This window comes from Perissodus microlepis, chromosome 3 (assembly GCF_051167445.1).
Source record: "Perissodus microlepis isolate ML-2025 ecotype Zambia chromosome 3, ASM5116744v1, whole genome shotgun sequence".
In the NCBI taxonomy this organism is placed as follows: domain Eukaryota; kingdom Metazoa; phylum Chordata; class Actinopteri; order Cichliformes; family Cichlidae; genus Perissodus; species Perissodus microlepis.
The window spans coordinates 3,740,702-3,752,294 of NC_140463.1; the positions used below are offsets into that span (position 1 = coordinate 3,740,702).

Sequence of the window (11,593 nt, forward strand, 5' to 3'; positions counted from 1 at the left end):
TTCAAAAATTACTTCATGCACTAATAAACTTATATATAGTCATTTTGTGTCCAAAAGACACCACTTTCCTTTTATACTGGTAGGCCAAAAATGACCAAATTACATGTTGAGGTTTCTTTTGGGGTGGAGGAGTTTAAGTATCTCGGGGCCTTCGTCACGAGTGGGGGGAAAAGGGAGCAGGAGCTCGACAGACGGGTTGGTGCAGTGGCCGCAGTGATGCGGACGCTGTACCGGTCTGTTATAGTGAAGAGAGAGCTGAATGTAAAAGCGAAGCTCTCAATTTACCAGTCGATCTATGTCCCTACCGTCGCCTATGGTAGCGAGCTGTGGGTAGTGACCGAAAGAACGAGATCGCGGATACAAGCAGCAGAAATGGGACCATTAACAAATGCGACCAAATTTGTTAATGGTCCGACTAAAAAACTCCTAGGACGCACCGTTGCGACCAACTGTTTGAGTAAAAAAAGAAAAAAGAAAATTCTTCAACTCTGAAAGTCTCTGTGTGGTCAACGACACACATTATGCTCCTATCGTGGTCTAAACCAATTACAGATAATCAGGGGCGGGACCTCTCTGATTGGATGTGGTCTAATTGAAGTGCAGGTGGATAGAGAGAGGTGAGTAGCTTGAATAAAGAGATGAGGCTCAAAAACTTTTTCAACAACCACCAAACAGCAAATGAGAACAGATAAACGGATTCCACACTAAGACGTAAACATAGAGTGGACACGTCACCTCAGAATCAGGTTTCTCTTTCTCGGCTTTCTCACACGACTTCCCGTGCTGGACACGCCGATGAAGCTGATTCTAAGGCGTCGGGTCTACGCTTTGTGTTTACATCCAGCAAGAAAAGAAGATCCAAACTACGCTTAACATTTGATAAATATCGTCATTAATCTACTCTTAATTTTGCTGTTTTGCTTCCACCACAAGAAAATAACACTTCATGCACAGCTCTCTGTCTCTGTGTATTTCACGAACAGTTTCATCTCAGATCTTAATTTTTGCATTATAACATTCGATTATTACCCATCAGTCTACCGTTGTTTACAGCGCTGTCGGTGACTTTCTTTCTTTCTTTTCTTTTTTTTTTCTTACTTAAGTGACCTCGGACAAAAATATAATGACAAAATGTAAACTTTTTTAAAATTACGTTAAATTGCAGAATATTTTTAAGGTTATCTGCTATAAAAAGCCAAGTCAGGAAAATCTCCTTCATGTTCTGTGTTTTATCCTCAGTTACTTTGACACAAAAGCATCTGCTGTGATGCTCACACCTCCTATAAAGTCTCACAAGTGTCAGTACTGATAAATGATCAGAATGATATTATTTCTGACTGTCTGAGGCAAAATTGAATCGAATCGAATGGATTGTGGAAATCAGTGATGATACCCAGCCCTAGTGAGCAGCCTAGGCCTGGCAGAAGTGGATGTAGCTGTGGGTAATAAGAAAAGATGAAAAGAACTATTGATAACTTTTTTGTTAAGTTAAGGCCTGATCCATCTGAAATTCATAGCCAGTGCTCTGACATGGAGCCATCAATCTCTGAATGCTGAGAAAGCTCAGTGTATCCAGAAAACACATTAGTTGCGATAAATGCACTGTCCAATTGTCCCCTCTCCCCACTGCCTATCAGCGGCAGGCAGCAGCAAACAGGTCATCAGAGGAGGCCCATGTTCTAATTAAGTTTAACATTGTCTACAACAGACCATCCCAACGTGTGGGGCCCGCCCCCTAGGTGGGGCGCAGAGCCATTGCAATTACTTGTAATCTGCAATGACAAGTAATTGCAGATTACTTGTATTTCTTTCATTGTTTACTAAATGTTCAAGGTTTGAAATAAATCACAAAGGAGCAAAACATGGGTGTGTGTGGTTGGAGGATGTGTTTGTGCATGCATGCGTGCGTGGGGGGTGGGGGTGGGGTGCCCAAATGGACATTTTAAAAGACATAGTCCTTTCTTTAGTTTTATTCTGCACTTTATTACATCAGATTAATTAGAGGTTCAGTCACTCTGCCTTCTGTATTACTCCAATACATGACAACATGCCAAGGCTAGATGTACAGCACAAATAATTCTGTTAAAGGTCTCCTCAGCGCTGGAAGGCAAGACATGCAAACAGCAGCTCTGTAGCTCTCAACCAACCATGCTCTTTACATCATGTCACATGGCTAATTTCCATTCTATTTCCTCTCTTAGCACAAAGAGTAACGGCTAAAAGTGTTTTTGTAGGGTCAGATCCAGTGGGCATGCACTTAGAGGGGTTAGAATACTTGCTCGTTCTAAATTGTCCAAAGGTGGAGGTTTGTCTCTCTGAATCATCTCTTAGTTATGCTGCTATATGCTCAGGCTGTTGGTTGACCTCCCATGATGCTCAGCTTTCTTCTCCACTCCTCTCTTTTCACTCCTGATGCTTTTATGTGCCACTACTGCATGTCCTTAAACTTTTTCTTCTTTCTTCTTAGTTTGTGTTTTGTTCTTGTCTCACTGAGATCATCTCTTCTCTTTCTCCTCACCTGGCAACCAGTCATGGTAGATGGTCCTCCTGGAGCCTTTTTTAACTGGGATGCTCTTTGTGTCAATGGGAGTTCTTCCTTCCCACCGTCACCAAATGGTGATGCTGATCAGAGTATATAGTCTGATAGTTGGGGCTTTCTCTCTAATATTGTAGGCTGTTACCTTACACTGTTAAACAGCTGTTGTCTGTTGGGAATTGTCACTTATAAATAAAGTTAAATTTAATGCATGTAAATGGACAGATGTTATTGTATGTGACAAACAGAAAATTATTGTTGACAGATGGATTGTTGTTTTGTGTGTCTGTAGTCTGTCAGGCTGTCTGATCACAAAGGAAGGCTGTACTTCTCTGGCCTCAGCTCTGAGCTCCAACCCCTCCCATCTGAGAGAGCTTGACCTGAGCTACAATCATCCAGGGAATTTAGGAATGAAGCTGCTGTCGGCTGGACTGAAGGATCCATGCTGGAGACTGGACACTCTCAGGTATGGAGAGGATGTCTGATAGAGGAGGAAGAGCTGGAAAAATTTCTCTGTCCTTCACTCACTTCCTGTTTGTTTCCTGCAGATGTGACATAAACAAATCAATAAGGCATAATAATGTAAGAGGTTTTCAGAGAGAAGTTTTCCAGGAAAAAGTTGTGGATATCTCGGTATATGTAGTGTGGATTATATTAATTGTTCTATACAGAGAGCAACAATTAATATTTATCCTAGATAAAACAACCACTGTAAGCAGGGGAAACTGTTATCTTAGATTTATTAAAAGAAAAGGCTGTGGTACAAACTCTCAACTACAGGGAGATCTTTTCATTACATTTAAAAGCTGCTTGCCATTAAATGCAGAGAAATGAAACTGTATTAATATATTTTAGTGCTTTTCAAATACAAAGGTCACAATCTGCTTTGAAAAGCCAACACACATTATGCAATAATGGAACAAAAACAATCCAGTAAATAAACAAATTTAGAGACAACCAAGGTGGAAGACATATAGGCAGGATGTGACAAAAAAGAGGGTTTATTGATCCAAATGCAAAACTCACGATGAGGAAACACGGAGTCAGGCACAGGAAAAGAGGACAGTATATACACTGGGATACCTGCAAAAGAGAGACAGGTTGGAGCAAAGTACAGGTGCAGATGCTGAGAGTGTGTTTGGTTGGTGAGAGATGAGCTGATTGGACGGTATGTACGTGTCAGGACTGGTGACTTTTTGAATTGTTACTGGGTGGTATTGCTGCGGTTGGTTGTTCTCAGATTAAGTATTTGGATTAACCCTTTAAAACCGGTAACTACTTTTAAGTAGTTTAAATAGTTACTGGTGTATTTCTATAAGATTTCTGGGATGCTTAGAACTCAAATTACACTGTTGGAAATGCTTTGTCATGTTTCGACTGTGTGGAGGCAGGAGAAGGACCCAAACCCACAACTCAGCACGTAGGAATGAAACTCAAAAAGCTGCTTTATTGCAGAATAGCGCGAAAAATATAACAAAACTATACTGGGACATGGATAAACTGACACAAAGGCAAACAGCCATGAGGGAGACTACGACACTGACAAAGAGAAACACAGGGCTTAAATACACTGAGGGATAACAAGGGAATGAGACACAGAAGAGCACAGAGCACAGCTGGGAGTAATCAGGCTGGATGAGACAAGGGAAACAAAACTAGAAACACTGACATGAGACACGAACCTTCAAAGCAAAACAGGCAACACACTGACTGAACTCTCGACATGTAAACTTAAGAGCAACTGGGGAGACAGAACATAGGAACCTGGAATGGTACAGAAAGGCACAGTAGACACAACATGGAACACAGTGAAGCCATATTTCAAGAACTAAACCTATGATAACCATAACTGAAACCTAGGGAAATAATAACTATAAAGATCAAAACAGCACAACCCACATGAACATAATGAACTCGCAGGGAAAGAGTAAAACTAAATACAGTGACCATAGAAACGCAAGAGTTCTTCAAAATAAAACAGGAAACATGAGACACAGACATGACAACCTGAACTTGACAACGTAAGACACAGACATGAACCACATGAAGGACAAGGGAGACTTAACAGGGGTTGGAAGACAAAAGGGGAATCTAATAACAAAGAACTATACCAACTATAAAATTAACTTAGAAAACCTAAAGGGCTTAAACATAACAGGAATGTAAACTAAAACTCAAAACGCTGTGTCAAAAACCCCAGGATCGTGACACTTTATTACATGCTGTATTTTTGAAAATTTGCATTATAATATTTATTTTTATTTTTCCTGCAGTACATAAAAATTGCTGTATGTCAAAAATCAGACCCAAAAGCAGCGCACATTTCGGTGCTTTATTTTGGTGCCTTTTTTTTCCTGAGATGTCAGGATTCTAGCCAATAATTTTACCTTTGCAAGGATAGTAGGCGGGCCCAGGTACATATGTTATTTTAGAGCAGAGTTACAGATTAAAAATGCCCAAGGCGAAGCGGTCAAAAGTCTGGCTATACTTCACAGCAAAAGATGCAAACTCAGCAGCCTGCAACAAGTGCTTTAAGGTGATACTGTGATACTGTGCAAAGGAGGTAACACCTCGAATCTGATGACAAACCTTTTTTTTAAAAAAAAAAGCTGAGGAATGAGTCTTTAGTTAGGAGTAAAGGATGAAGCTGCTAGGTGGGTTTTTGACTGGGGGATTTATGAAAATTAACATCTAGTTGAACTGGACTATGGTCTGAGATAGAGTTGTATGGGCAATCTAAAACCTTGGGAAGAATTCTATTATCTACAACAAAAAAAATCTATCCGTGAGTATGACCAGTGTACTGGTGAGAAGAATGAGAATTGTTTAGATGTAGAATTTTTATTCCTCCAGGGGTCAAAAAAGTGTAAGATTGCAAAAAGAATTGCAGAACTTTGCCCACTCTTGAAATTTTGCTGTCAGCTTTTGCATTTGATCTGTCAAGTTGAGGATTAAGCACACAGTTAAAGTCACCACCCAATATCAAATGGGACTCTGTTAAATCTGGGAGGTTCTTTAAAAAAGTACTATAAAATTTAGGTCATCCCAGTTTGGTCCGTATACATTTGAAAGAGTTACTTGTTTCCTATACAAACTGCCCTGTATAATAATACATCTCCCTCTGGTATCCGCTACAGTTGATAGTGGAATAAATGGAATGCCCTTCCTAATTAGAATAGCAACACCACGTGATCTATCCTCAAATTTTTATGCTAAATACTAAAGTTTAATTTGTTCACTTGATCGGAGGTGTGTTTCCTGCAGATATAAAACAATGATTTTAAATGAATAAATACCCTTGTGCATTTAACCGGATTATTTATACCTTTAACATCCCAACTTAACCAAAAACAATGGTCTCTGAGCAAATACTCTATTTCTGAGAGACAAATCAAACCCAAGGAATGAAAATGACTCTTATGTGGGAGGCCTTAAAAGCCTATCTTCGAGGCCAGATAATTTCATATGCAACCTTTTAAAAAAAAGAAATACTTAAAACAAATGAACAACCTAGCCAACAGTCTAAGCAGCTTGGAAAGAAAAGTGTCTGGACTTCTTTAAGTTGCTTGAAGATGTTTCACCTCTCATCCGAGAAGCTTCTTCAATTCTAAGGTAAAATGGCGGAGAGTCCCAGATTTAAATGCAGTGGGAATAACCCTCCAAAGAGGGACAAAGGGACCCCCTGATGATCCTCTACCTAATCACATGAGCCAAGGTGTGAAACAGGGGGGTGTCACAATCAGCCAGGGTCCATCCATCCATCCATCCATCTTCATCCGCTTTATCCGAGGCCGGGTCGCGGGGGCAGCAGCCTAAGCAAAGAGGCCCAGACCTCCCTCTCCCTAGCCACCTCCTCCAGCTTATCTGGGGGAACACCAAGGCGTTCCCAAGCCAGCCGAGAGATATAATCTCTCCAGCGTGTCCTGGGTCTGCCCCGGGGCCTCCTCCCGGTGGGACATGCCTGGAACACCTCACCCAGGAGGCGCCCAGGGGGCATCCTTGTCAGATGCCCGAACCACCTCAGCTGGCTCCTTTCGATGTGAAGCAGCAGCGGCTCTACTCTGAGCCCCTCCCGGATGGCCGAACTTCTCACCCTATCTCTAAGGGAGAGGCCAGCCACCCTTCGGAGGAAGCTCATTTCTGCCGCTTGTATCCGCGATCTCGTTCTTTCGGTCACTACCCACAGCTCGTGGCCATAGGTGAGGGTAGGGACGTAGATCGACCGGTAAATTGAGAGCTTCGCTTTTACACTCAGCTCCCTCTTCACCACGACGGACCGGTGCAGCATCCACATTACTGCAGCTGCAGCCCCAATCCGTCTGTCGATCTCCGGCTCCCTTCTCCCATCACTCGCGAACAAGACCCCGAGATACTTGAACTCCTCCACTTGGGGCAGGAACTCATCCCCGACCCGGATTGGGCACTCCACCCTTTTCCGGCTGAGAACCATGGGCTCAGATTTGGAGGTGCTGATCCTCATTCCCGCTGCTTCACACTCGGCTGCGAACCGCTCCAGTGCGAGCTGGAGGCCCCCACCCGATGAAGCCAACAGAACCACATCATCCGCGAAAAGCAGAGATGAGATTCTGAGGCCACCAAAGTGAAAGCCTTCCGCCACTTGGCTGCGCCTAGAAATCCTGTCCATAAAAATTATGAACAGAACCGGTGACAAAGGGCAGCCCTGGCGGAGCCCATCACCCACCGGGAATGAGTTCGACTTATTGCCGGCAATGCGAACCAAGCTCTTGCAACGGTTGTATAGGGATCGAATGGCCCGTAGCAATGGGCCAGACACCCCATACTCCCGCAACACCTCCCATAGGACACCCCGAGGGACACGGTCGAATGCCTTCTCCAAGTCCACAAAACACATGTAGACTGGTTGGGCAAACTCCCATGCACCCTCAAGTATTCTCGAGAGGATAAAGAGCTGGTCCAGTGTTCCGCGACCAGGACGAAAACCGCATTGTTCCTCCTGTATCCGAGGTTCGACTAGCGGACGAACTCTCCTTTCCAGCACCCTGGCATAGACTTTCCCAGGGAGGCTGAGGAGTGTGATCCCCCTGTAGTTGGAACACACCCTCCAGTCCCCCTTCTTAAAGATGGGGACCACCACCCCGGTCTGCCAGTCCACGGGTACTGCCCCTGATGTCCACGCAACATTGCAGAGGCGTGTCAACCAGGACAGCCCTACAACATCCAGAGCCTTCAGGAACTCGGGGCGGACCTCATCAACACCAGGGGCTCTGCCACCAAGGAGTTGTTTAACTGCCTCAGTGACCTCGCCCCCAGAAATTGGCGGGTCATTCCCCTCATCCCCCGACTCTGCTTCCTCCTCGGAAGACGTGTCAGTGGGATTAAGGAGGTCCTCGAAGTATTCCTTCCACCGCCTGACAATTCTCTCAGTCGACGTCAGCAGGGTTTTGGGTGAAACCTGGCCCCACCCTATCATGCGAGCAACATAACGAAGTCCAGACACTTTTCTTTCCAAGCTCCTTATACTACGATGACTGAGAACCTTCACAGATAATTTAGCTAACAGTATAAAAGAGATTGATTGCTTATATGTAGAAAATCCAACACCAGACCTCTATAAGAGAAAATTATTACTAAACAAAATCCTGTCCATTCAGCAAAAGAGAGCGTTTATTTTTCAAATCAAGGCAAAAGTTCTATGAGCATGGGAAAAGAGCCAGAAAAATCTTGACACATCAAATTAAACAATCCATATCAGTTAACACAATTTCTGAAATCTGTAAAACCTCTGGAGAAAAGATGTCCGATCTGAAAACTATTAATGACCAGTTTAAAATGTTCTATTCCAATCTTAACGCTTCAGATCCGGTTGATATGCATGGGCAGGGGAACAATATGAGAACAATATGAAGAGTTGGACAGCACCAGGCCCTGGCACAAATGAACCAGCTGCTAGTTGACGAGAGACACCCGCAAAACGCAAAGCACCAGCTACTGGCAGACCAGTATCTCCCCCAGGTGCAGGCTGTGTAAAGATGCCTCTGAGACAATCCAGCACATAACAGCAGGGTGCAAGATGCTAGCAGGCAGGGCATACATGCAACGCCATAACCAAGTGGCCGGCATAGTATACAGAAACATCTGTGCCGAATATGGCCTGGAAGTTCCGGGGTCAAAATGGGAGATGCCCCCAAGGGTGATGGAGAATGACCGAGCTAAGATCCTGTGGGACTTCCAGATACAGACGGACAAAATGGTGGTGGCTTACCAACCGGACATAGTGGTGGTAGACAAACATGAGAAGACGGCCGTAGTGATCGATGTAGCGGTTACGAATGACAGCAACATCAGGAAGAAGGAACACGAGAAGCTCGAGAAATACCAAGGGCTCAGAGAAGAGCTCGAGAAGATGTGGAGGGTGAAGGTGGTCCCAGTGGTAATCAGAGCACTAGGTGCGGTGACTCCCAAGCTAGGCGAGTGGCTCCAGCAGATCCCGGGAATAACATCGGAGATCTTATCTAATCTGTCCAGAAGAGCGCAGTCTTGGGAACAGCTAAGATACTGCGCAGGACCCTCAAGCTCCCAGGCCTCTGGTAGAGGACCCGAGCTTGAAGGATTGACCGCCCGCAGGGGCGTGCTGGGTGTTTGTTGTATATATATATATATATATATGTATATATATATATAAAATATATATATATATACACACAGACACACACAGTGGAACCCCGACTTACGAATACCCCGTTTCACGCAAGTTACAAAGGCACTGAACGGCAATATTTCTGCTTGTGTTCCGGCAAAATGCCCGAGTAACGAAATCCGCTGGCTCTGATTGGCTGAGCCTAGAATGCCCACAATGCCTTCCGAATCATGTGACAATCCCTTGGCTTCCGTACTTGCGTTTTGCTGCGCCTTCGTAACTTGAATTTTTTGTTAAATGGGGTATTCGTAAGTCGGGGTTCCACTGTACACTGGTCCCTTAATAGTTTCAACATGAAATATTGAAAAAACAAATATATGGTCCACTGATTGTGTGACAGATGCAGACATTTCTCTGTGTGCATGTGGTGAAATCTGCTGTTAAATCAGAACATGAAAAGGTTATAGGTGACATTAAAACCCATGAAAACAAAGCTGCATTCACTCAGAGGGAGTGTTTGAATCACTCATATTTTGTTCAATTCAGTGATGTACTGACAGATCCAGGATCAGCCCAAATCATCAGCAGTTTGATCCACGTATGGGCTGAAGTGTATTTGTATATGAGAGCCATGTAATGTCCATGTGTGCATGCTGAAAGAGACTGTGCTGGTCTGACCACCCTCCTCATTTCAGGGTGGAGCCTGCTGGAGTCCGATGGTTGAGACCAGGTCTGAGGAAGTGTAAGTGTGTTTTTAATGTGATTCATAAAAATAAAGCAGCACATATTCAACCATCTTCAAACTGTCACATCACTCATTCATATCTCTGATGTCAGGAGTCATCATCAAAGTGTCAATCAATGAACAGATGATGGATCAATAACTGCAGCTGGATTGTGTTTGTTCTCTCCATTAGACTCCTGTCAACTCACAATCGACACAAACACAGTACACACAAGCCTCCAACTGTCTGACAACAACAGGAAGGTGACACATGTGAAGGAGGTTCAGTCATATCCTGATCATCCAGACAGATTTGATTATTTCTGCCAGCTGCTGTGTAGAGATGGTCTGACTGGTCGCTGTTACTGGGAGGTCGAGTGGAGAGGAAGGGTTGATATAGCAGTGAGTTACAGAAGAATTAGAAGGAAACGAGAGAGTCAATTATCAAAATCTGGTATGTTTGCTACGCTTGCCAGTTTCTATTCTCCATACTGTATGTTTGGACACAATGATCTGTCCTGGAGTCTGTGTTGCTCTGATGATGGTCCTCATTCCGTCTGGCACAATAAGTGGGATACATCCATCTCCTCCTCCTCCTCCTCCTGTGTCTCTAACAGAGTAGCAGTGTATGTGAACTGTCCTGCTGGCACTCTGTCCTTCTACAGAGTCTCCTCTGACACTCTGATCCACCTCCACACCTTCAACACCACATTCACTGAAACTCTTTATCCTGGGTTTTGGTTCAGGTCCCCTGGTTCCTCAGTGTCCCTGTGCTGAGTTGAGTGTAAAGAGTGTCCTCCTGTTAGAGAAACATTGTTATCATTTTACAAAAAATAAAACAGCTAAACATGAGAGGCTTTTGGACAAAGTTTGTGTCCTCCATTCTTTAAGCACCGGTTCGAGGACCGTTTAAGCACCGGCACAGTTTCAAAAGTACCGGTTTTGCACTGGTATCGGATAAAATTTAAACGATACCCATCCCTACTCTCACCTAGTGATGGTGAGGTGAAGCCTCGTGATGAACTGAAGTTTTCCATCCAACTGGTCGACTCGTGGTTCGAAGCATTGTGATGATTCATTTTCTCTACTGCGCCATCAAGTGGATTAAAGTGAAACAGGCTCTGTGATTATAATGATGTGATGTGTCAAGCTCTAAACTGAATAAATAAATTGTTTTCGTGGTTATTTATCCCGAATATTGTCTCAGAGAAAGTCGAAACTATCAGGACAGAGTTTTGGTATGATTGTGTAACTGTTAGGGCTCTGATTTCTAGAATCGATTCAAATCGCGGAAATGCCTCAGACAATCAGAAATATTATAATTCACATCATGCATCAGTACATTTCCATAATTTTGAATCTATAAAAATAAATCTGACACTTTATCAAAGGTGTAAGCATCACAGCAGATGTCTTTGTGTCAAAGTAGCTGAGGATAAAACACAGAAAAACATAAAGGTGATTTTCCTGGCCTGGGATTTTATAAAAATATTCTGCAGTAGATCAAAAACAAAAGAAAACCATTAATCAACATAAACCATCAAGTTACAGTCAAAACGCATCAAAATGATTCAAGCTGCGCTCAAGCTGCGGTTAACAGAAGGTTTTTAACTCATGCTCACCCTACCTTGATGTTCATCAACATCAGGTTGGAGAACAGGTGAGTGCAACCAGATTTATCACCTAACACACCCATGAGTCACACCCCACACCC

The 11,593-nt window shown here is 43.6% G+C and overlaps 1 protein-coding gene across 2 annotated transcripts in view; it reads left to right on the forward strand.

Moving 5' to 3' along the window:
- LOC146389481 (NLR family CARD domain-containing protein 3-like) overlaps nucleotides 1–11,332 on the forward strand; it is a 29,649-nt gene extending 18,317 nt beyond the window's left edge. For both annotated transcript variants that reach the window (XM_084910130.1, XM_084910138.1), the window contains exons 8-10: nucleotides 2,829–3,002; nucleotides 9,851–9,897; nucleotides 10,073–11,332. In XM_084910130.1, the coding sequence (XP_084766256.1) occupies nucleotides 2,829–3,002; nucleotides 9,851–9,897; nucleotides 10,073–10,656 (805 nt within the window). In that variant the 3' untranslated portion in view covers nucleotides 10,657–11,332. The remainder of the gene's footprint in view (nucleotides 1–2,828; nucleotides 3,003–9,850; nucleotides 9,898–10,072) is intronic.
- Nucleotides 11,333–11,593: the final 261 nt, after the last annotated feature.